Here is a 23,682-nt window from a genome sequence, read left to right as displayed (position 1 = left end):
GAGCATTCCAACGGTTATATGTATGTGGAACATGGAGCCCTACTCGCCTTGGAAAGATAGGCTGTGGTCGTGGTTTAGGAAATGGTTCAGCCCTGGTCTCGGAGTTCTGCCGAGAACCGCCGGATTTCATAGAGGTTTGTGATCAAAACACACATGAAAAACGGGAATTTGGCAAAGGCCAGAATCCAACATTTATGCTGAAACGCTGCATGTTCCCATGTAGCCATCTCTGCCACATGCTAGCATCAATCTTGTCTTTTTGTTTACATGTCATACTTGCTGTTGATGTTTCTACTGTAACTTCTGTGCCTGTTCAGACTCAAGGTTACAGAGAATTCAGGGATTCTCAACAATAAAAGCCCGACACCTTCTGGTGCCCGTGCAGCGAATGTCTCAGGTGAACTGCAGCAAGAAATGCCTATTAAACATGTACATCCCTTACCAGTGTGAACAATTATTAAATAACAAGATAAGATGACATGTTTAGGGATAAAATAAGTGTAGCATATCTGTATCAGCTTAAGTAACTGTGCACATTCATTCCTCCAGTGGTGAAAACAGGATACTAATCCATGTCTAAATGATGTGACTGCAGGGCAAAATTCATAATCGTTTTTATTTGTACTTAATTCCTTGTACACGTGCACAGAGATGGTTCGTTACAGTCGTAGGTTGATGCTACTGGTGAGTTGATTTTATTCCTTTCAGTTTGCATGCAATGCTGCTGGTGTAGACCATCCCATTGCTATTGTGACAACACTTGTTTTGAGCAAATGCACAGCATTTGTCAGAGTCCCATGGTGATCATGACTCCGACACATACTAAGTGTGCTTGTTAATTGATAGCAGACTGGGGCTTCAGCCCACTGCCCACTCCAGCTGGGGTGTGAATTCCCTCTCCTATATGTTAATAGATCTGCTGTATAAATGGCCTGCACCAGCAATAGCTTGGTGCATCACACCAACTGGCAGAGCTGTGTGCACATTGCCCCTGCTGTCCTGTTTGTGTCCCAACCACAATTAGAGATGCACTTTGATGACAGCCAGTTCTTTTTCCACACATCTTTAAAAATGTATGATATGCACAACATTAATTTCTTTCAAGACATCTTTTGAGGCCGTTCCGATATAATGCAGAGTGGAAATGTCTGAAAAAATCCGAAGTGACTCAAATCAAATATTGATTGCGTGCTCTCTTTTCTTGGTTTAATAAGCCACTGGTCATGCAACAGTGCTTCCTGCTCTGCTTATACTGGACCCATTTACCCCCCAAAGGGTTCCTCCCTCCTACATGCCTGTAAGAAAAAGGCAACAAAAAAAAACACTCCACCAGCAAAGGTCGACACAGGTCAGACGCCAAAAAACGATATTCTGTGCTCTCGCTGAGTATTTCTAAAGGTCACCTTGCATGGGGTGTATGGATTTACACCCGTCTGATGTGTTTTCACTGAGCATGCAGAAGGTCTCAACACCGCACGTCCATTTCGTTCCTTATGTACAGCCAATAATTGATCATCCAGTTTCAGCTGAACAGTTGTTTGATTTTTTGAAATCTTAATGTTTTATAATGTATCCAACACAAGTGCCCGCCATTATCACATGAAAGTATTCAGTGTTTGTACTCTATGCAAGACTTATCTTTACTTGTGGACAATGGAACAGATGGTGTGAGAGAAGGATTTGTCATGCATGGTTGTTCAGGGCCAGACTCTTTCTCCCCACTTCTTGGCAGGACTTTATATGCGTTTCATGGTGTATTTGCTGAGTGCTTAACAGAGGTATAGGGTACCACTGTGGTGCTGGCTCAGACTGAGTCACCCCCCCCCATCCTATATGTCCCACTCCCAAACCATTCTTATAGATAATCCTGTGTGCTTCAGTGTCCAGTGCATATTCAGTGAAGATGTTCGTGGCTCATAGTTTTAAAGCGTTAACACTGAACTGCAACAGTCACAACCAGCAGTGATTAAGGTGACAACAAATGATTGTTTTTATTACCAATTATTCTATTCTATTCTACTATTTTTAATGTATAAAATGTCAGAAAATAGTGAAGACTGATTGTTTCCGCAGAAGATTCATGCAAGTTAAGTGAGCAGATGTCAACCAGTACTGAAGACCCAGGCTCACCTGTATATCTGCTCTTTATATGCATGTATTGTGTTCCTAGGTGACATGTCAGGCAAGCTTAAGGGAACCATAGTCCACCTTTAAATGTCAATCTAAATTAATTTTCCTTGTACTATTACATTTGGAAGAATTTCAGTCTGAACCTCTTTGACCTTTCCCACCAGGGTTACACGCTAACCTAAAGGCATGAGGAGAAGCATGCTCGTGCAGCAGTTCTGTTGTTGTACCGTGATGTCGACTGTGTCAAAAGAAATGTGGACATAGCCTCCGTGTCACCCTGTGCTAATACTTAAATTTCCACGGGAGGTGTGTTGCCTGCAGCATCATCTCTCCTCCACTTTAATATCCTGAGTGCTGTAATCTGCTCACCACGTCTGACCCACTGCGTGTCACTCTTACTGCTTACCCTCCCCCATAACTCCCCGAAATCCTCTACATCACATTTATGTAACCCCACCCCACCCCTTCACTTCTCCATGCTCCGAGTCTATACCTGCAGCCTCGGGGGCTCGGCCTGTCTGAGACCATAATGCATCACTTTGCAGCACGCCTTTGGCCCCCTTTTTATTTATTGATCAGCTCTTTCCTATTAAGACGTCCAACAGCTGCCCTCGTCTGAAAGCCCAGGGAAACTTTTGCATTATTGAAAAATAACCAGCGCACATCATCGTGTACGCTGAGCCCATTCTGTGGAGGAGATGCTTTGTTGCCTAATTGTCTGGTCTGTGTAAGTGCTCCCCAGCGTCTTTGCTTGAGATCTGTCTGATAGAACATATTATTATTTGCTGTTATTGCTCTCACACCACAGCATTTCATTTCTGATACCACACTTTGACACTCGCAATACCTGGATCTGTTCCCTGTTTTTTCCCTCAGTTTCTGTCAAACAAGCACAACTGTAAGGCTTACAGTCATTCATTTACCAGGTAGGGGGACCCCCCTGCCTCCCCCTTCACTTGTAACCGGCCTTTTGTTTACTGACAGTTGCTTGCTATCTGGTATCAGTGGGTGATGTCATCTAGCAAAGTAACGTCAGTGCTGTTTATTTTGTGTCGTAGAACCGAAACCGTGGTGGCCTTGTTTAGTTAAGCTGCAGGGGGAGGTAGGAGGGTCAGAGCTCTCTGGTACTGTGTTTACACTCAATACAGGCTACACTCTCTCTCTCTGTCTCTCTCTCTCTCTCTGTCTCTCTCTCTCTCTGTCTCTCTGTCTCTCTCTCTGTCTCTCTCTCTGTCTCTCTCTCTCTCTCTCTGTCTCTCTCTCTGTCTCTCTGTCTCTCTCTCTGTCTCTCTCTCTCTCTCTCTAGGGCAAAAGCCTTATTTTTGGCCCAGCTTTATTTGTCATTGCCGCGGTCAAAGACAACTAAAATCCCAGATTACTTCTAGCATATTTGCTGTTGGACCAGAATAAAAAAAGCATTAATTACAGGAAATCCACAGGCACCGTTACCCACCGTATATATTAAATTCAATGAGAGTAAGGGCTCCCAATAAGGGCGTAATATCCTCCACTGTGTCATCTATGTTTGGTTCTTTGAAATCGTCTGATGACAAAATGGAGTAGCTGCGTTTTCCAGTGTTTCATTCAGGGATGAATCATTATCCTGCTGAAATAAGATGAGAAGCTCTGTTGCAGGCGAACTGATGCATCCCCTTGACATTTGAAACGCCTTAAAGCTGCTCGAGGGGCATGTGTGTGTGGGCTTGTGCTCTGAACCTCGTGTTGCCTCAGAAACGATGGATGCAGCTACATTAGGTGAGAATCGGTGCGTACGGTTGACTGGCTGATGCTACGCGCTGCCAACCTGAAAGTTGTAATTCTATAACCCCTGTGGAAAACACAGTACTACTGTGCTGTGGTGCTCGGTCATTACCCTTCTCTCAGACTGCCTGCCATTGGGAATAGTTAAAATGAAATGCACTGCGCCTTTCATGGAGCAATCCCAGATTGGGAAGTTGCCTAACATAATAAATATTCCCGATAATCATTAACATTTACAGCGCAGCAGATGTTATATTGTCCTCAATGAACGAGTGTGTTGTACAAAAGACTATTTCAAATTTGAACCAGATAGTGGAAAATTAGGAACAGGTCTACTAACCATCTGTTCCAGCGAGGTTTCGCTTGCCTCTGCAGTTGAATGTTTGCTTGGGGAGACAGAGGGTAAAGAGAACTGCTTTGGCAGGTACACCATTGTTTACCCAAGAGACCCGGCTGAAGCACCATCAAATAGCGTCTGAGTGTAGATTAAAACAAATTCTCTGACACATAGTGCTCTATCTCAAAAAGCTGAATGGCCATGGTCAACAAAAACCAACATTAAACATATTATAAGGCTGATCCTGCTAAGTGAAATGCCCTATCTGGACGTATTAAAGCCTCCAATACAGTGAGATAGTTCTCAGTTGTCCCTCATTTGTTTTATAAAGCATCTTGAAAAGCACTTCTATCTGTTGATTACAGAACCAAAATGCCACTGACTGACAAAAAAAAGAATAAAACTGTTCCACCATGGGAATAAATAAGCAACTAATGGATGGGTTTTGTGTGTGTGTGTGTGTGTGTGTGTGTGTGTGTGTGTGTGTGTATGAGACAGAAGATTTGGACTCCCCCTAAACACCCCATGTGTGGTTATGAATAGGGGAGCCCAGAGGCTTGTGCCATTGCCGTGGGAACTGGGACTACATTAAACAGTCATTATCCCAAGTGGCTCAAGCCATGGTTTATCTATCAGCATCCCACTTAAATAACAATGGAGTATCCAAAGCATATCAAGCATGAAGAGATGATGTGCCTTCATTTGATAAGCTTCAAAGCTGCATTTGGCAAGAAGTTTATACCAAAACACGCCTGATTTATCTGCTCGAATCTCAAAGTGGAGCCGCAGCTGACGAGACTGCCGCATCTCTACAAACTGAGATGTCATAGATTTGACCTATTTGCCTAAATTAAATTTTACTGTGGGGTTTGTACGGAAGCAGGAAGTCTTCCCTGTCTATAGGAAGTGACAAGCGAACTCTCGGTCCAGTGAAAATGGAAACTCTTCACTCTCTCCACCCCTGAAAGCCACTGAGAAGAAAGACATTTAGGTCCAAGCAGGGTGCAGTTTAATGACATCATATTACACATTTTCTGGGTTTTGAAGTTTGAAACTTCAAACAGCGAAGTCTCACTGCCATTTGGGACCGACAGTGAGCCAAGTTGCCTGGTGCAGCTTTAAATAGAAGACATTAATGAGTGCCTCTTCTAAAATATGCATTGAGTCCTATTTAATCTTTGCCTTCCTCACATTGCAGCAGCTAGAGGTGAATTATTCTGAACTTTACTTGACTCAGGCACAAATGGATTTCTCTTGGATGAGCATGGCCCAAGTAATGGTAAACGAGCCAATAATTGTCTTTTGAAATATTGTTGGTTGTTGGCCAGTTCAGCTAAGAAAAAAAAAAGACAATAGTGTTACATATCCATTGCGAGATGAGCTGCCAAGTAGCAGTTGTTTTATGGAAAAGAAGCTTCCTCGGCTTTAGGGGACGGCGCCCTGGTTTTCAATTTAGGGTTTTATGGTGTTGTTATTGTTTTATATGTAGAGCAAAGTCTAGTTTTACATTGTACTGAAGAATATCTGGGAACAAACAGATGGATGAATGTAGTATATTTAGTGTTCAAATTTTAATTTGTGTTGGTTTTTTTCCTCTCTGCAGCAGAGACTAAAAGCAAATATTAAATGTTAATGTCATGTTTCTCATTCATTTTTCATATGTTACAGAAAGGAATCAAGCTTGTTTTTCATATTCGTGTTTGTTTTCCCACATGGGTAATAAAATGTCTGATTGATTTAAACACATTCACTCTTCCTTTAACTTCTGGCTGGCTTTTGGTGCAGCATGCGTCGCACATTGTCCGATGCGTCATATGCAAACAACACAGAGCACATGCTTTTCCTTGCTGCTTGACAGGCCAGATCTTATTACAGTTCAGTGTTCTGTGCACAGTTCTGTGCTGCGGCCTTGGGAGTCTCTTGCTATCGGTGCAGGGCCAGACGGTGCAGCAGCTGTTTTAATAGTGCCCCTTATGTCCCCCTTGATCCAAGTCAGCTCACCTGGTGTGAATCACTCTTCTTTTTTTCATATTCTGCCAGCTTGGGCATACTTTCCCGCTTTGTTTGTTTGTCCTATTGCTTTTCTTTCCAGAAACAGGGCTCCTCTCTCCACTGTCTTGCCTCAGGTGTATTAGAGCATGACTGCCCCCCCCCCCCCCCCCCAGTCACCCTCTTGTCAGTGTGAGAACAAAGCAGCAGCAGCACAAGCGACAACGCAAGCCAGCCTCAAACCCACAGCACACCTACAAATCTCCCTAAAGCTCCGCCTCCCTCTTTGTCTCCCTCTCCCTCTCGCCAGTTCTGTGTCTCCACTACTTTTCCCATCTTTTTTTCTTCCCCTGTTTTCCCCCTCTGTTTCTGCACCACTGGCTCTCATAACTCACAAAACCTGCCTTCTTAATGCCTCTTGCATGTATGTGGCTCTGCTCTTCTATGGCTTTGCCGCTCTGTGGTGTAGTCTGTAATTACAGCTCTACTGTGTGCTCAGCCAAGGACTCCTCCAGTCCTTGAGTGAAAGGGGTCCCCGTGGGCGCCCCTGGTCCTTCACGGAGGGGATTTGGACTCTGTGGCTGTGTAATTATGCCTATTCCTCTGGTTTCCATTTGCGTGAGCTGTTTATTTGGTTCAATCTGAGTGAGGAGCATCAGACTCAAAGGAGGAAGGGCAGAGCGAGGGAGGGAGGGGCTGCAGCTTTTCACACAGCCAGCCCCTGCCACTATTGTTTTAGGATTGGAGTGGGTGAGGTCTGGCCAGGTACATATTTATGAGTTTTTACAGCCCCCCTGCACACACAGCCCCCCACTTCGCTCCAGTTTAAGATTAAACTTTAACTAGTGTTGTCACACAGTAAATTGTGTTTGCTATTTCAAAAAATATCATACTATAGCTGCCACAACTGGTAATCTAAGCTGTGATAAAATGGAGTCAAGCTTTGCCCTGAGGTGCACAAGGACACAGGTGTTTCTCAAGGTACAGATGACAAGGTTGCCAGTCCTCCCTGTCAAACTGTATTAGTAAATCAATCTGTCATCGTCAAATCCCCCAAGTTTAAATCTCTATAGAGAGAGTCTTGCTGATGTGGCCAGGAGGAAATGAAAGATGATGTGCACTCAGTAACTTCAAAAGGTTGTCACTCTGTTTTTTGTGATTTCATGTAGGCAGCGAAGGCTGTACTTGAGTGAAAGTATATAACAATGGATAGAAATTGCTTTTCTCTCATAATGCACTGCTTTCCAGCATAAGCCATTCAACCTGAGAGTTGTGCGCCCGCCGTGAAAGATGGAAAGAAATACATTGTTCATCTTAATGGTCTTCTTAGCCAGAGTCTGCGCCAACTATTTCCTCTCTCCTCTCTACATGTATTGTGCCCTGTTGTCCTTCGGCTGACTACTTACAGTTTTTATAAGAAAAATCTTCATAACAGTAGCTGCTGCTGCTCAGACAGCTTGACAGCCTGCACGCACAGAACTCTCTCTCCTCTGTGCTTTACATTGCTGTATAGTTGAAGATGCATCAGATATTGCATCCAGTGAGTGTATACATAAATGGATCTCTCTCACGTATTCTTACACATTATAAAGCCCCCTGTGGAAACGTTATCTCTGGACGCAGCGATTATCCATCATTGTGATGCAGTTATTAAGTGTTAAAGAGGCGCTCTGTTTGTGGCGCATGTGTATATGCCCCAGTCCTCCACTTGAGGCCACAACATATTTTACCTCTGTTTATGACTTGATTCACTGGTGGCTTTATGAGTCTAGTGTGATTAACGGAGGAATTCAGTCTTTCTTCCTGTGGGTCCTCGCCTATCCATAGGAGATAATTATAGCTGTGGCTGGTTGTAAATACAAGCCCAGCTAGGGGTTGTCGGACCAGGAAATGGGACATCATCAGACTTCACCTGGAAAGGAACATAAATCAGAGCCTGAGATAACAAAGATGTGTCGAAGACAACAGGATGCAGGAGCCCTGCAGCAGTTCAATGACATATATGTTCAGACTGCAGTCATTTCAGACCCCAGATCAGGTGTAAATGAAAGTTGTAGTTGTTTTTCTGCACTGAAGACTCAGATTGAAGGAACAAAGAAGGACAAGAGCAGGAATTGTTCCGGATAAAAGAAGAACTGCAGTATTTTCAGTATTGATTCATCTGTTGACCATTTTTTCGATTAATCAATTCATTATTTAGTAGAGAATGTTGCTTATTTGCGTAATAAATGAATTGATCGTCAGAGTCAATCAAGTTAATTGTTCCAGCACTAGATAAAAGGCTGTAAGGGACAGCTGATGCCAGCATGTAGACATGATGCATCAAGTAAAAAGCCGATGGGCATGAGAAAGTTTAGGAAGCGGTAAACATATGCATGAAAGACTAAACCACAGGCGAGTTTACAGAAGGTCCGTCCTTGCTAATTGACTTTTTTTTTTGCTACCAAACTCCTCACAGGCTTAGATAGTAGGGGTTAGGGGCATAATTGCTGTTTTTTGTTTTTTTATATAGCTAATGTGTGTGTTCTCATTGTTTTGAGTGCTTACACAGGACTCCACATTGTTTCTTTTAATAGGTGCTCCAGGCAGTCATTGAAGTATTTGTGAGTAAAAAATAATTAAAATTACAATGAGCTAGCCAGTGTGTTGCTGGGTGGGTGGAGGGCAGCACAGCAGACGATGACTTGGCTCCGGCTCACTGCCCTTGTACTCATTCATTAGTGATGCATTGGTTCTCTCTCTCGGCCCTTCCATCTCATCAGAAACAGCATCCTCGTGGACAAAGATAGGGTTGTATAGATGTGCCCATTATGTTGATAACTCCCCCAGCTTTTACACGCAACCACCATGTACCAACTCTTTACGCTGATGTATAGGGAGCAGACGTTGCCTCTGTAGCATATGGGGAGTGTGTGGTTGAATCCCTGAGTTTGACTGCGAGTGTTGTGCGTGCATGAACTACCTAGGAGGTTGAATTGACTCCTTGACTTTCAGTGCATGTACTTGCTATTGACTGGGGTGCTTTGCTTGGCCTTGGACACTTGTTAATCGTAATTAAATTAATTTTTTTGTCTCTGTCTTCTAGCTGGCAATGGACAGATGGTACAGATGGACTCCAGTAAGTCCGGCTTTGTGGGTTCACAAGTGGAACTGCGCTGCATTTTCATCAACAGTAACCCGCCAGTCAAGATCTCTCAAGTCACCTGGCAGAAGCTCCTAAACGGCACCAAACAGAACGTGGCCATAGCCAACCCGGCCCTCGGCGTGTCCGTTCTGCAGCCCTTCAAGGAGCGGGTCAGCTTCAAGCAAGCAGCGGTCCGTCATCGTACGCCCTCGCTGGAGGACACCACCATCGTGTTCTCCAACCTGCAGCTGTCTGATGAAGCTGCCTACATCTGCGAGTATACCACATTTCCTGCGGGCAACCGGGAGAACATGGTCAACCTCACTGTATTTGGTAAGAACTTGTACAGAAATAGTGACATTTTGGAGATTATCAGAATTCAAATAATTCTGTTTGAATTCATAACATAAAAGTAAAACTGACAAAAGCTTTGACTTTAGGGATCACGAAGGCCCCCTGTAAGTTAGAAACTTTAAAGGCTTGACCCTGGAAAGAAATAGGATTACTGTGTGACATCAGAAAATGCATTTACATTCAGTGCTACACCCTGATTACTTTGGTACCCAGGTTTCCGTATGCCCTGGCTGTAACTGGTCATTTTCAAGCTTCCACATATTGTAGAACAAAGACGTGAAGTGCAGTAATTGTTGCAGTGAATCGAGTATGTGTTATGACCCAACAAATCGGAAAAAGAATCAGTTAACATCAGTTAAGGAGTTATTTCCTTGAACACGTCCTTGCTGGCCCGATGAATAGTTAGAAGGATGTAAAACATGTCTCGTGAATTTGGTTTCTTTTTGACTTTAGGCAGGAAAAGAACATTTTTCTGAATCAGATAACGCAGGGTCAAACTGACTTCTTCCTTTTTAGTGAAAGGTTAAAAGAAAACACTTTTACAACTCTGCTCTTCAATGTTACATTGCTACAGGCTTTGTTGTGTGTAGGTTGCGTTCCTTTGAAACACCTCAAACCAGATGCTCTTTCTCTCTTTGCTGAAGCTGCTGTTATAACCACATTGTTTACACTTAAAACCCCCAGTCTGTGATCGGTGAACAGCACCGCCAACCCATCACATGGTGGTTCTCGTTCCACTGAGGACTTTGCCGTTAAGTATCCACGTTCAGTGTGGAAGTCAAAATCATTTTGACGAATTCATGATGTGATGATTGGGGATGGTGTGTTGTTTAACACCAATCCCAGATTGGCCCATATGGCTTTTATAAAATAGGAAACTGCTGCAGAGAGCAGTCAATAAAAATGGCAGGTGAGACGGAAATCAATAAGGCCACTTCAGAGTGTGTAATTTGGCTTGAATAATCTCATCCTGTGAAAAAAAAGGAGTGTCTGAGATGTCGTTTATCTTGGAAAGAGGCAGCTTTGAAAAGGTTGTGCGCTGACTCTGATTAGACATCTAATTAGAAATTAAGTGTTGGTGTGTTTTCCATTAAGTCCCAGTAAAAGAAAAAGCACTTGGCTTAAGTAGTCCCTGTTGCCAGTGCTTCTTGTCAGCTCAGAGTCCCCATTTTGTGTCACTGAGCCTCCCAGGTCTTTTTAGGCTTCTGCGGCTCAGTGAACGTTCAGGAACCTGTGTGCAGATAACCAACCGGCAGCGTTCAAAGAGGCCTCTTCATGGCCTATCTCTTTCAGTTGTGCATTCGCTCAAGCTCAAGCCTGCCTTTTGATGTACTAAGAGTAGATTGCTAATTGGGAACTCACAAAGGATTAAAATTGGATGACTGTGCATTTGGGTAGGCAAGTGGCTTCTACATCTGTGAGAGTTTTGACAACTGCTTTGGCTTTGAGGAGGGAAAGAAGCAAAACACTGTTTTCATCTCTCATCCCCTTAGTTTAATTTACTTCAAAGCTGATTGTAGGTTAAGAAGACAAAATCAGACACTAAAATGATATGGAGGCTGGAAGAAGAAACACAAGATCTGTGTTTAATGAGCTTTAATTACATTTCAGTAATTTGATTGCTTGATCCTTTCTTCTCTACAGCTCGGCCTATGACACGTATGACCTTGACGACACCCACGATTGTGGCCAGGGCCCAGAAACGCAAGATGACCGTTGCCACTTGTGTATCAGCCAATGGGAAGCCCCCAAGTGTGATCAAATGGGACACCAGGTTGAAGGGCGAAGCCACTTTCCAGGAGACTCGCAACCAAAACGGGACAGTGACAGTACGGAGCAACTACGTGGTGGTACCGAGCCGCGAGACCCACAAACAGAAGCTCACATGTATCGTGACGTACCGAAATGAAAAGATCACAGACAGCGTGGTGCTCAACGTGCAGTGTAAGAACCTGCTCTCTTAGAGCTCCCATATTAATGCTCTTTTTTTTTTTTACACATTTCCACAATGAGCAGGTTTGTTTGAACTTATTTTCCCCAGGATTTCATGTTCTCACGCAACCCAAAAGTTGTTGTTATCTGCTGCAAGAGTAAACCGATCACCATAGTTTACAGTAAACAAGGACATCTTGCAAAAACAGCTCAGAAACTTTTCTAGTTGTACAAAGTCAAGAGAAAAAAAAGCTAATGAGCTGCTGACTAGGCACCAGACTCCCACTATGAAAATGTAGTTTTAATTTTTTTTTTCTTGAATTCAAAACAAACTTCCAAACTTTTTGTTAGTTTGTTTCATTTAGAAAAAAGAAATACTGAAACAGACTCTTTAATCAACTTTTTACTGAAAGTCTGTTGGAGCTCATTGCTTTTTGTTACATTTCATTCTCTTACACACCTTCCAACAGGTCTGTTTGTGTGTGTTTTGTAGTATTATACTGTACTTTTTTTTTTCTACCTTAAAACAGTTTTCAACCCTAAATACAGTAATGTAAAAAAATACATACCTAAAACTGTAAAAGGTTTTTAGCAATAGTTACAACAGAGGGACAATGATACAACAGTGTTTTTGGATTATGTTGTGAAGGGATGAGCTGACCTTAGTCTGTCTTCCTTGCAGATGAACCTGAGGTGAAGATCGAGGGCTTTGATGGAAACTGGTACCTGAACCGTCAGAATGTTCAGCTGACCTGCAGGGCTGATGCTAACCCCCCTGTCACGATCTACCAGTGGAAACTGTGAGTCTGACTAAACCCTAACAAAAGCCCTTAAGGCTGAGAAGACAAGACAGCATGGCTACGTGTTGTTTCTCTCACGTTAGATTCCTGACTGGAAAAAAAAAGTGTTTTTGTGGAGGTCTCACTAAAGCACAGAAAGGCAATTTTATAGAATGGTCGAATGGAGTCTGCTCTTTTCCAACACTCGTTTCAAGGCATATATATATGCAAGAAAGTAATCTTCAAAGATAAAAACACACCAACTTCCTTCATCCTCTCCAGAAATGTGTCTCCGTTTATTTGTTTGTTTATAAAACATGTAATGAAGATAAGAGTTGGACCCGCGGCAGAGCACAATGGGCCTATTACGGCTGCAACACACATCCCTATCTGGCTGATGGTCACAGATACTGGGAGATAAATGCAAACAGAACACGTTTGCTTTGCTTTTGGGGTTTTGCTTTGAAGTCTGAGGACCAGCATGCAGGTAGAGGGGTAAGAAAGCGCCATTGTTAGTGCTGTTGTGTTCTCTGGAGGGCACAGAAGGCAGCGGTTTGTCCCTGACACACAGAGAAGAGGGCTGAAACTGAAAGCTGGAGCAGGAGCCGTGGATTACGCCGGCATACCGCAGGGCTGACATCAGTGTTTTTGCCTCGGAGACTATCGCTGCAAATACATGAGCAAGAAGAGACACAAACATGTTTTCAGGGCCTCTGGGAATCGCCAAATAACCCCGGGTTTGATCTGCTTTGAGTAATGGCATGAATGTTGGTCATGCAGAAATGATGCAGTTTAAATACAAATGCCACGACATGGAAGGAAAACAGCTAGAACGCAGGATTGTTTGTTGCAATTTGCACTGATTGAACATTTCACTGCGTTTTGATGTCAGATGCGAAATAAGAATAAAAAAAAAGTTGGTGCGGCTCTTTGAATATAAAGCAACTTTTCTGAGCATATCACGGTTTTAAATGAAAGTATTATACGGTAAAATTGAGAGATAAATGTAGCAATTTGTTCTGTAATTGCTGGGTGAAGGCTGGGTTGAGAAATATGTCACTGGACTTGAGTGGATGTGGATTAATAGACCATTTTGCCCTCATTGTATCTACTCTACGGGCCACTGTTGGATTTTAATGAGGCATGGGGAGTTTTTTTCTCTTTTCTTCTTATGCATAGATTTAGCTCTACGGGCGGAAACACTGATATACACACAGCAGCAAAAGAAGATAGAGAAGACTTGACCTGTTTGGGTTTTTTTTTTCTTTTTATCAGTGGCAAAGGGAGATTTAGGGAGATAGGGGAAGATAGGGAGAGAAGAGGAGGAGGGTGAAGAGATGTGATTTAGAAAGACGAGGGCACTGTGCTGACAGATAGGAGGGGACGGCCATTGCTGCACTGAAAATGAGATGCCAAATCTGTTGTGAAGGTTCCCCTGGGCTCCACTGTGGAGGTCAGCACAAGGCTGTGACGGAAGGATCCGGAACAGGCCGGCAGGATTGCGTCACACTTAACCACAAACACACACACACACGAGGTGTATAAACATTAATTTCTTTGATACAGATCCACATTACTTCCATAGACAATCATCAATTGTATGTAGTATTTATCTTATTCAATGAGATCATAGGTTTGTATTGGGTTTTTTTTCTAATTCATTTAGCTTATTGTGGCCGCTATAATTAAAAAATCGTTTATTATTATTTATATTCTTTTTTATCGTCTGCATCCACTTTTCACACGTTTTCTTTGTTTCCCTGCGATGTGTGGAGTGTGCAGAAAGCCTCGGCTTGTACACAATCCTTGAAGAAAGCAGTCAGAGCATCTTTGATTTTTCTTTTTTTTTTTTTCTTAGAGCACAATGCCACGGCTATTTCTCAAAATGGGTTAATGGGGAGCTGCACTGAAATAGCAGAAACTCGACTAAAAGAAAGACACACCCTATTTGGTTTGTTTTTGAAATGTTTGTTTGTATAGCATTCTTAATGCCCTCGTGCTCATTTGTTGAGTCTGTTTTAAGTGCATGCTATAGTTTTCAGTGGGCACAAGAATAGTAAGTGGGGGGGGCTGAAGAGTTGTTTATTATCCCAAATAACTCACTAGCTTATGTGCTAAGATTTCAGACTTTGATATATATATTCTTTTCTCTCTTCGAAAAGCAATTTTCCAGCACACACATCATCTCCCTCCCTAGTGCATTTTCAGATACTCAAAGATATGGGATTCTATATGTAAATAAAGCAGTATTATTGTTGTTGCTGCACTTTGCAGGGTGAATACGTCAAACTCCTCTCTAATTAGCTAGCTTACTTATCCATGTCCATTAAAGGCCACCGTAAGGGAACTGTTAGTTCAATAGCTATGTATAAAACTCACAGATTACTTAATGTCCCTTTTAAATGATATTTAGGTATAATTGCTGCAGAATGTATTAGAGTCAGTTCTGCCACCACAGAGGCTATGCTTCTTTTATTTAACATAAGCAGTTATTAAATATTGCTAATGCTGCCTGCGGCTCCTCAGCGAGAGTGAGACCCAACATTAAACATTAAACATGAACATAAGAACACTTTCAGGCCAACGAAACAGATGGATGTTTGATTACAAACACTGTCCTTTAATGCTACTCATTTGTTAGTTTGAAGTCCAGAGAGCAGTCTTAATTTCTTCTTTTAATGAATATTATAATCTCATATAAGATGTGAACTGCCTTATTTTTAGACTGGATTATAAATGTCAATAACATTTCACATGTTGGCCTTTTAGCACGTACGGTATGTTTCACTGCATTCAAGTTTAAATCCGCCTCCACACAATCATGCAGTTTCTGGTGAAATCAGGATGGCGAGTTGATGTGTAGTGTCTTCGAGTCCCCTCACCCAACCCTCCACACACCCACATCTATACACACACACACACACACACACACACATCACATACATGCATGCACACGAGCAGGCCAGCCAGTCACCAAAGAATCTGCATCACTCTCAAGCTGTTTGTTAGCCTTTCATTTTGCCACCCCCTCAGGCTCCACACACACACAGGCACACACACATTCAGATGTCTCATACAAATGCAGACATCCCTGGTCGCAGCAGAATCTGTGGTGAATTGCAGTTTGCTAGCCTTTCATTTCTGCAGCAAATCAATTGGGCTTTGCAGAACTCAGCATTTGATAGAGGCTCACAAGGTAACTGATTATTGAATCATGACATACTGTATTGAGGGTTGTTTGCAGCTCCATCGCGAACACGTCGCCAAAGAGGCATATGAAAAACAACTCAACCGTAGCTCTTTCTATTACTTTTGTTCTGAACTATAGACATGGAAACAAAAATATAGTGCTTTTTGTACTAACTGAAAATCTGCTCTATAAAATGCATTTAACCACATATGGATCAGCGGTTTGTAATTGACATTTAATGATAGCTCGCCCCTTTGTCTATCCCCCCTGTCATTGAAGAGCCTTGTTGAAAGCCTGTTTAGTGCAGCTCAAGTGCTTGATGTGTGGCCATTGTTAGTGCGAGACCTAATTTTGTTGCCTCTCTGTAATGTCATTTTGTTTTTCTGTCGCTGTAATAAATGGAGCATTACATTGTTTTTAATGTTCTGGCACAACAGCAGATCTCAAAGTGTCTCTCTCTGACAGAGAGCAAGCTCAAGAGTGAAGGAGGGAAGTCGTTGCAGCATCTCTATTGTTTAAAGAAACCAAAACTGCCACCAACACCCAGCAGCTCGCCACAGTCAAACCGGAGACAGTGTTTGTAGCTCTACTTAAGCTACATCCATTCAGAGCAGCTGATGAAGCTGATCGAGGGGAAGGCAACAGGAAATGGCTAATTGTCACGAAATGTGATACCTTTTTCTGCCTCTGGGCTCCATAAAAAGGGTCCAGATAATAGAATGGATGTTTGGTGTGCTCATGATCCGTGACCTCAAAGTGTGCTGACCTGATCAAAGGACATGAGCAAGTCTGAACGCAGTAGAGATAGCGAACCATGAAGACAAACACCTCAGGCAGGAGAAATGGGCTCCAGTTCTCATTGACAGCCCAGCATTCGGTAGATTCGGCATTTATCGCTTGATCAGCTGCCTCTCTTGACAGCTCCCCTGAGTTTTCAGTTCAGCCGTGTGAGCTGTGCTGTAGTTGAGGAAAGAAGCCCCCACCTCACCACCCCCACCCTCCTATCGCTACTGTCTGTGTTGTATTTCACATGCCAAAAAAGCCTGTGTCCTCAGGCGCATGTCTTACCTGTTTGGACCTGCTGGGATTCCCTGTCCTCATAATTTTGTTTGGACTTGATGGATGATGGCTGAAATATAGCGCTGTCAAATATTCCTGGTATTTATCTCACCCCGACACACACATCCAGGTTTGTTTGGCACTAGAGACTGTATTTTTCGTGCGCTTTGAATTGCTTTGCCGCTCCTGGGAGAGGGATTTTTTTTTTTTTTTTTTCCACTGTGGTCTGGTGTAATTCTGCCTTTTTATGGTGTCTGTATTATTGCCTCTCTCTCTCACCACAGCTTGAACGGCTCCCTGCCCAGTAATGTGGAGATCAAGAACAACACCCTTTTCTTCAAGGGGCCGGTGGCCTATGACCTGGCCGGCACGTACGTCTGTGACGCGACCAACGGCATCGGGACTCGCACTGGCACCGTGGACGTCAACATCACAGGTAGGTTGATAAAGGCGAACGTTTCCCTCTCTCTGCCTCTTCAGTAACTCTGGCATGGCTTGCATCAATACAGTACCCCCATAAAAATGTTGTCAGGGACCATTAGACCCCCCCCACCCCGTTCACCCAAAACAACACAAATATCCATGCACACGCAGAGACCAGCCCATTGTAGCAGATTGCCTACATGTTTTCAATGCGGTTCCCACCTGCCCTGGCTGTGCGACTCCCTGCTGCACTGCGTGACAGGTTAGATGGGAATAAAAGCCTCAGTGTTTGTGTATCAGAGCTCCACAGACACTGTGAGAACACAACGGCCGCCCCCCTCCCGCCCTGCCCTGTTACGCACCCAGGCGCATGTGTGGGAGCGATATAAAGCAGGCCTATTATCGGCGCCTAAAATAACATCAAGCAAAATGGGGGTTTGAGGTGAGGGTACTGTATTGATCATAGTTTGCTCGCATCACGCTCACATTCCTCCGAACAGCCCGTGCCTCTTTTGTAGTTGAGCTCTGCGTTCATTCTTTTGTCTCTTCTGTCTTCTGGGGAAAACAAAATGCTGAACAAAACTGATTCAGTTCCCTTGCCTTCCACTTAATTGTTGGCACACATGCACTGTGGTTCCTCTGGGTTCTCATCCATAGGAGACGATATTTAGCACTCAAAGCCATTGCTACAATATATACCAGATCTGGCTTTGCTATACGTACTACATATGTGGGAATCTTCTTCTATTGGTACCAGCTGTGTGTGTGGTATTGGGAGACTGTCACAGTTTTGCTCTGGTCGGACTGGAAAGACTTTTTCCCCTTTACTCTGCTTGGTTTCTGGGAAGCGGGGGTGTTCTAACTTGCATTGCTTTGCATGTTGACTCATGTTGTGTCTCTGGGAACGCTGTGCTTGGTGTGAAGTGAACAGCTGTGCCTTACAGTATCATTGCATACCTTTTTTTTTTTCTGTTTCCTCTCTTTCAGTGTGTTATTCTCTACTGGTAAGGGTAAGGCTAGGACAAAGCAGCTTTGTAGGATGTGATGTCACTACCTGCATTGTGAGATGTTGTCCATCCAAAGTAGGCGGGTTAGTAGTGCGATAATAGAGCTCTCAAAGGAGCATGAACAGCCCTTACTTATCAAACAGGAAAGTGAGGAAGTAATCTACTCTCAGGAAATCGCCCTGCACCAGCCTGTATTGAGTAATTATGTTCCAAAGAGATTGTACTGTTTGGCATAAAGTACTGTATCCCTTTGGATAGACAAAACAAAGGCACCAAAGTCATTTTCTATTTCTGCTTTTTCATTGATTGCTTAAATTAACAAACCACATTGCTATTGTCCCTGTAGTCTTTCTGTTTATTCTCATCATTTGTCCGTATAATTTTATTGAGCAAGTGAGGTGAACAATGTGTGGGTACATAATTTGAGAGTAATCAGTCTCAATTTGCCTGGATCCAGAATTTTTATATTTTTTCTGTTGTTTTTGTAACATTTAGAGCCATGTAAAGGTTTGCGGACTTTCAGCAGCAGGTCAGAGGAAATGCAATTATTGATTTTGAAGCTGTGACAACACTCTTGGTTCTCGGCGAGAGGTAGTTGTTACTTTCTGTCACTCTGCATGTTTACAGTAATTAACACACACGAATCATTCAGAGATCTGTGATTATGTATTAAAGCAAAGTGTTTTCACATTTTCCACTGGACAACTTGGTTATCACTTTTCTTTTAGCTGAAAGAACTCCATCCTTGATATTTGGAGTTATACTAAGTACCGTCATGCCAACACATATCCTGAATATTAAATATAACGAGGTACTTGCTGGTCTGTTTGTATCCTCTGTAGTAATAAGCTGGCTGGATGCTAGCTTCAAGTGTTGTTCTATATTGTTAGATGGCAAAAGTCCCGAATTTCTGTTTAGGAGACATTCCCAAAGGGTCCCATACAAGCCTTAAAAGCATGTTGCCAGTTCCCATCGTAACAGTAACAAGTTAAAGGGAGAAGAGCCAGCCTCCCCTCCTAAAGCGCAGTTCGGAGCCTCAGCTCCAACACGGCGCCCAGTCAAATTGCGGAACAGCTCACAAACAGCTTTAGCAGACTGTCAAACATTAGCATGGTCCGTTGCAGCAGCGTGTACAGACAGGGACGGAGATGTCCTGACCTTGTGTCTCATGCAGGTGCAACATGGATACGTTACAGTGGGATCATACAATGCTTGTGCTTGTGTGCTCTTTGCTGATGTTGTGAAATGCTAGCCTATTCCCGTCCTATTGTGAGCTCGTCAGCATAATCTCCTGAACTACCACGGAACACCATTAAGCTTGGAGGATATGTGTAAAAGAAACCCTCCTGTTTAGGAGACATTTCTGTGAATGTAGATCAGCTTGTGGTAGACTTTGCATCAGTTATGATGACATGATTAAAAGACTGTTAGAGATGAACTTGAGGGTGGGTGCGACATTTCCTAGAAATTCTTTGAAGTGCTCTGAGCAGCCTTGACATTGGCTGTGCATAATGACCCGGTGGTGGAGGTAAAGAAGTATGCTGATGCTTCATTAACTTCAAAGAGCATCTTTGTGCTTCCCAACAGCCTCAGACAGGCCCAGTTGAGACATGGCACGTGAGAGAGCCCACTGCTGGCTGCTGTTCAAGGCTGCACCATTGGGCCTCAATAATGCTATCCAAGTGTTCTCTGCAGAAAGGGAAGGTGACCAGACTGGTAACCTCAGTACATTTGTTCAACAGCTCACAGCACTTCCAGAGCTGACAACCTCTAGATGTGCTAGACATGAAATCATTATTTATTTCCCTTGATAAAGGGCACATTTGAATGGTTTTGGGTTTACAGTTCTGTGTTTCTAGAGTCAATAACTCCGCCGCAGCTGGCCTTTTCTAGCCTGCGGTAAACTGTGTCAGAGCAATGACAAATATGACACTTAAACAATCTATCAAGCTCTTCATACCACCATTGTACATAGTCCTGTCACTATCAAAACCTAGATTTATCCAAATGCACTACTACTAGCTGCATTATGCATGGATTTGGCAGTTGCGCTTTTTGTTTTCATTTTGAAGTTGATTTTTAGATTGACACAGCAATATACACCTGCCAGTGAGACAACCCTGCTCCCCGTGTCAGGAAGATAAAATATCCGTGACAACTTGTTTGTATCACAGAAAAGCTATTTTCTCACACTGGGAAACAGCACTGATGGAGCACTTAAAGAAGGCACATTTTAATCAAGCTCCTCAGTTTTCATGGACGAATTTGTGGGAGCTGCATAACTGTCACCTCGGCAGATAGCAGGGCCACAGAGCACCTTGTTTCAATTAGTTTGGGGATAGTGTTTGCTGTGGAGACGGCATCGACTAGTCACATGGGCTAAGACGGCTTTCTCCAAGGACATGTGTTCTGCAGATATGGTGTCGCTTGTCAGAATCTAATGAACCACTCTCCAGTTTTAATCAATCCTCACTCTCAGAAAAAAAAAAAAACTGTGAAAGAGGAAATCTGAGGAAAAAAGAAGAGAGGGAGGGGAGAGGATCTATGGTAAGAGAGATGAGCTTCTTGTAATGGGCCTCCTCTTAGCAAACACCTTTCTCATTCACATTCAGTTCAGAAATCTCATGAGGGAAAGTTGACAAGTTGTCAGATCTGGTTAATCAGCAAATTACTAACAGGCATCAGAGGCCATGCTGAAAAAGAGAGACAATTAAACAGCCTCTCAATGAAAGTTATTTTTGACAATTCATTCTCAGCAGCTTTTAAGCATCTAATAGGAATGCCAGTCAAACACTGACTCCTGTAAAATACTGCAGCCGAAAAAGCCACAGAAAGAGGGCTGAATAATGTGGTTAAACCTCAAGGATCCTCCCCAACTTAAGAGAGCAAAATCAGTCTTTCATTACGATAATCGGCTTTTCCACCATCACACTCTGTATTTGTGCTTGAAACAAATCAATGCTGCCATCTTAAATTTCTTTCCAGATCGTAATAAGACGTGATGAATGGCCGTTTTGTCAGGATGGCCTTACAATTATGTCATTATCACCCCTGAGAAAGGAGGTGTGTGTGTGTGTGTGTGTTTTTTTTTGCTTTGCAGAGCACAGTTATGTGATGTGGGAAAACTTCTGTCAGTGAAGCAGCACATTCACTACAGAATTAATTGTTTACTCACTTGAATGATCATTCAAACTTGATTAGGTATTTTTTAACCTTGACTCTCCCACACAACGGCGCTAATCTTGGTGAGATGGGGGCCAGACTGAGTCAAAGACAATGCATAATTCCTGCCACATTAGCAGGATCAGCTGTGACGGATAATATCAGATCAGCTCGGGGTCAGCTAGTATGTGAACCTTTTGGTAATTCCACTTATGGCCCTGCAGCGCTAACTTTCATCGCCCTTTGTTGGAGCTGTGGCACCGATCTGCTTTGGAGAGCAGAGGTGCAGTCAGCTTTGCTACAGGGCTTTACCACTCAGGTTAAACTGGATGGAGTGAAAGCGTTCTCTTCAATTTAGCAAGAAAGCGTGAGGATGGATCCTCCTGTAAGCACGGGCAACCCGGCGCAGACATCTGTTCACGCTCGCCTGAACAAGCAATAGTTTGCTCCCATGTGAGAAAATGAAGTTGGGAGAGAAGAGGTGGGGCGAAAAACCTTAACCACATGGTGCAAATGAGATGAATAAAACATAGACAATCCAATGGAAATATAAATAAATAAAGGTATCCATGTGACTGAAGGAGATGCTTCAGTGGGTCTGATTTTTGGAATTTAGTTGAAGAGGTAAAGTGGATTCAGAAATGGGCTCCCAGGCAAACAGAGACTGGGAGCGGTGCAGAGGTGGAAGAGAGGGCAGGATGCTGTTTACATGACTTTATGTAACAGCCTGTGTCAACTCCTGGTGTTCGTTGCTTGTCACTCTCTCTTTCCTACAATACCATGATGAGCGAAGACACAGTGGAGGTGAGAAGGGCTACGTGGACTTTTTAACTGTTTATATACCGATCCCACTTTAATTTCTTTTGGCTCCACATACCCAACGCGAGCAAATGAGGCCATTGCCGGGAACATTAGCTATGTCTATATAATGATTCCAAAGGCTTGCCACCAGGTTGGCAGGAAAGCAGCAGTGGGTTGTTGGCAGTTGCAAAGGGAGCTTTCTCAGCATAAATTTAAATCACTGAGCAGGAGATGTTACTCTGAGCTGGCATTCAATGTTATAATTGTCCTAAAAACTTATTGCAACTTGAACTGGATGCATGACACACATTTTACTGTTGCCATATTGTAGTTGTAGCCACAATTCGATATTCATTAGACATTTATCCTTTATTTATTTATGGCCTCATTAGTCTACGTTTTACTTTTTCTAAAAATCACTCTCTTTTCCAAAGACATGAACAGCTGTGACGATTTGAAGATCCCCATTGAAATGAACATCCTGTAAAATATACAACATTTCAACAGTCACGCCTTTTTCCAACCCTATCAAATTAAACGTCCTCTCTCTCCTTAACTGATAGCCTGGTTCACACTTATAGATTGATTCCTCACTGTCTTGTGTCAACAAAAAATACATCACATTAAGGATGTGATGATATCTTTTCGTGGGACTTAAAGGGAGACTTTGTGGCGAGAAGCTCATGGTGGTTCTTGTGGCAAATGCCCCAACTATTGTCCACAGGGCACTATCTGCACAAATGCTAAACTTTGACTTTCTCCTGTGTTCTTTATTGGAAACACTTCCTCGCTGGTCTCCACAAACACCGGCAAACTGTAAATAGGTGTTGATGGCGTGGTTCAGGTTTATCAGCTGAGAAACAGGCATGTTGCTCTCTCCGCCACTGCAAGGTCTGTCGGCTTTCTCAACATGATCGCTGATCGCGCCCGTGTCATAAAACTTGTGAGTCCGCGCCGAGAACATCCTTGAATACAACAAGTATTGCACCATATATTACTGACATCTAACAGCAGAGCCGCTCCACGCAGCCATTTGTCTCTTTCTTTTCTCTGACAGAGACAAGAGACATTATGATGTCAGCTTTGCGGAGGCTCCCCCAGCAATGTGAAATTTGTTTGTCTTCGCCTGTCATGGTGGAGTCTGTCTCAATCTGTGTGCTATAGCATATTGCACTGTCGCCTTCTCACATCGCCGCCTGCATTATTCATAGATCCAAAGGCCACATGTGTATATCTTGTATATCATTACACCCTCACTTCAAGTAGACACATGCTGTCAGGTAGGTTGAGGAGCGCTTTCAGTGTCTTGGTCTCCTGTTTCCCCTGCCAGCTTCTCATCACCCTTGAACTTCCTGATCAGGCGTCTACAAAGGTAGAAAGAGTTGGGTCTGCAGGCGGATAGAGCGATTTTCTAGCCCCCACGTCCTCAGTACAGGAGGGGCTTCTCGCTGCTCAGATGCTGCCAAGAATTCACCTCATTATCCAAATGAGACATTAGCATGAGCCGCTCCCTCGCTCGCACACCATAGGCCGCCCCATAAAGCCTCTGCCGTGCTGTGCAGTGCCAGAGAGAGCACTGAGGGGGAAGACATTGTGGCTGCAGCTCGTTTTGCATGAAATGGAGGAGGGGGATG

The 23,682-nt window shown here is 43.4% G+C and overlaps 1 protein-coding gene across 2 annotated transcripts in view; it reads left to right on the top strand.

Annotated features, from left to right (window-relative positions):
* Window positions 1-23,682, top strand: part of nectin1b (nectin cell adhesion molecule 1b) — a 131,534-nt gene that overhangs the window by 38,840 nt on the left and 69,012 nt on the right. For both annotated transcript variants that reach the window (XM_070906247.1, XM_070906248.1), the window contains exons 2-5: window positions 9,303-9,674; window positions 11,340-11,639; window positions 12,310-12,427; window positions 16,940-17,091. In XM_070906247.1, the coding sequence (XP_070762348.1) occupies window positions 9,303-9,674; window positions 11,340-11,639; window positions 12,310-12,427; window positions 16,940-17,091 (942 nt within the window). The remainder of the gene's footprint in view (window positions 1-9,302; window positions 9,675-11,339; window positions 11,640-12,309; window positions 12,428-16,939; window positions 17,092-23,682) is intronic.

This window comes from Enoplosus armatus, chromosome 5 (genome assembly GCF_043641665.1).
Source record: "Enoplosus armatus isolate fEnoArm2 chromosome 5, fEnoArm2.hap1, whole genome shotgun sequence".
NCBI classification, from domain to species: Eukaryota; Metazoa; Chordata; class Actinopteri; order Centrarchiformes; family Enoplosidae; genus Enoplosus; species Enoplosus armatus.
The sequence above is the reverse complement of the archived record's forward strand: the minus strand, read 5'-3'. Positions and strand labels throughout refer to the sequence as shown.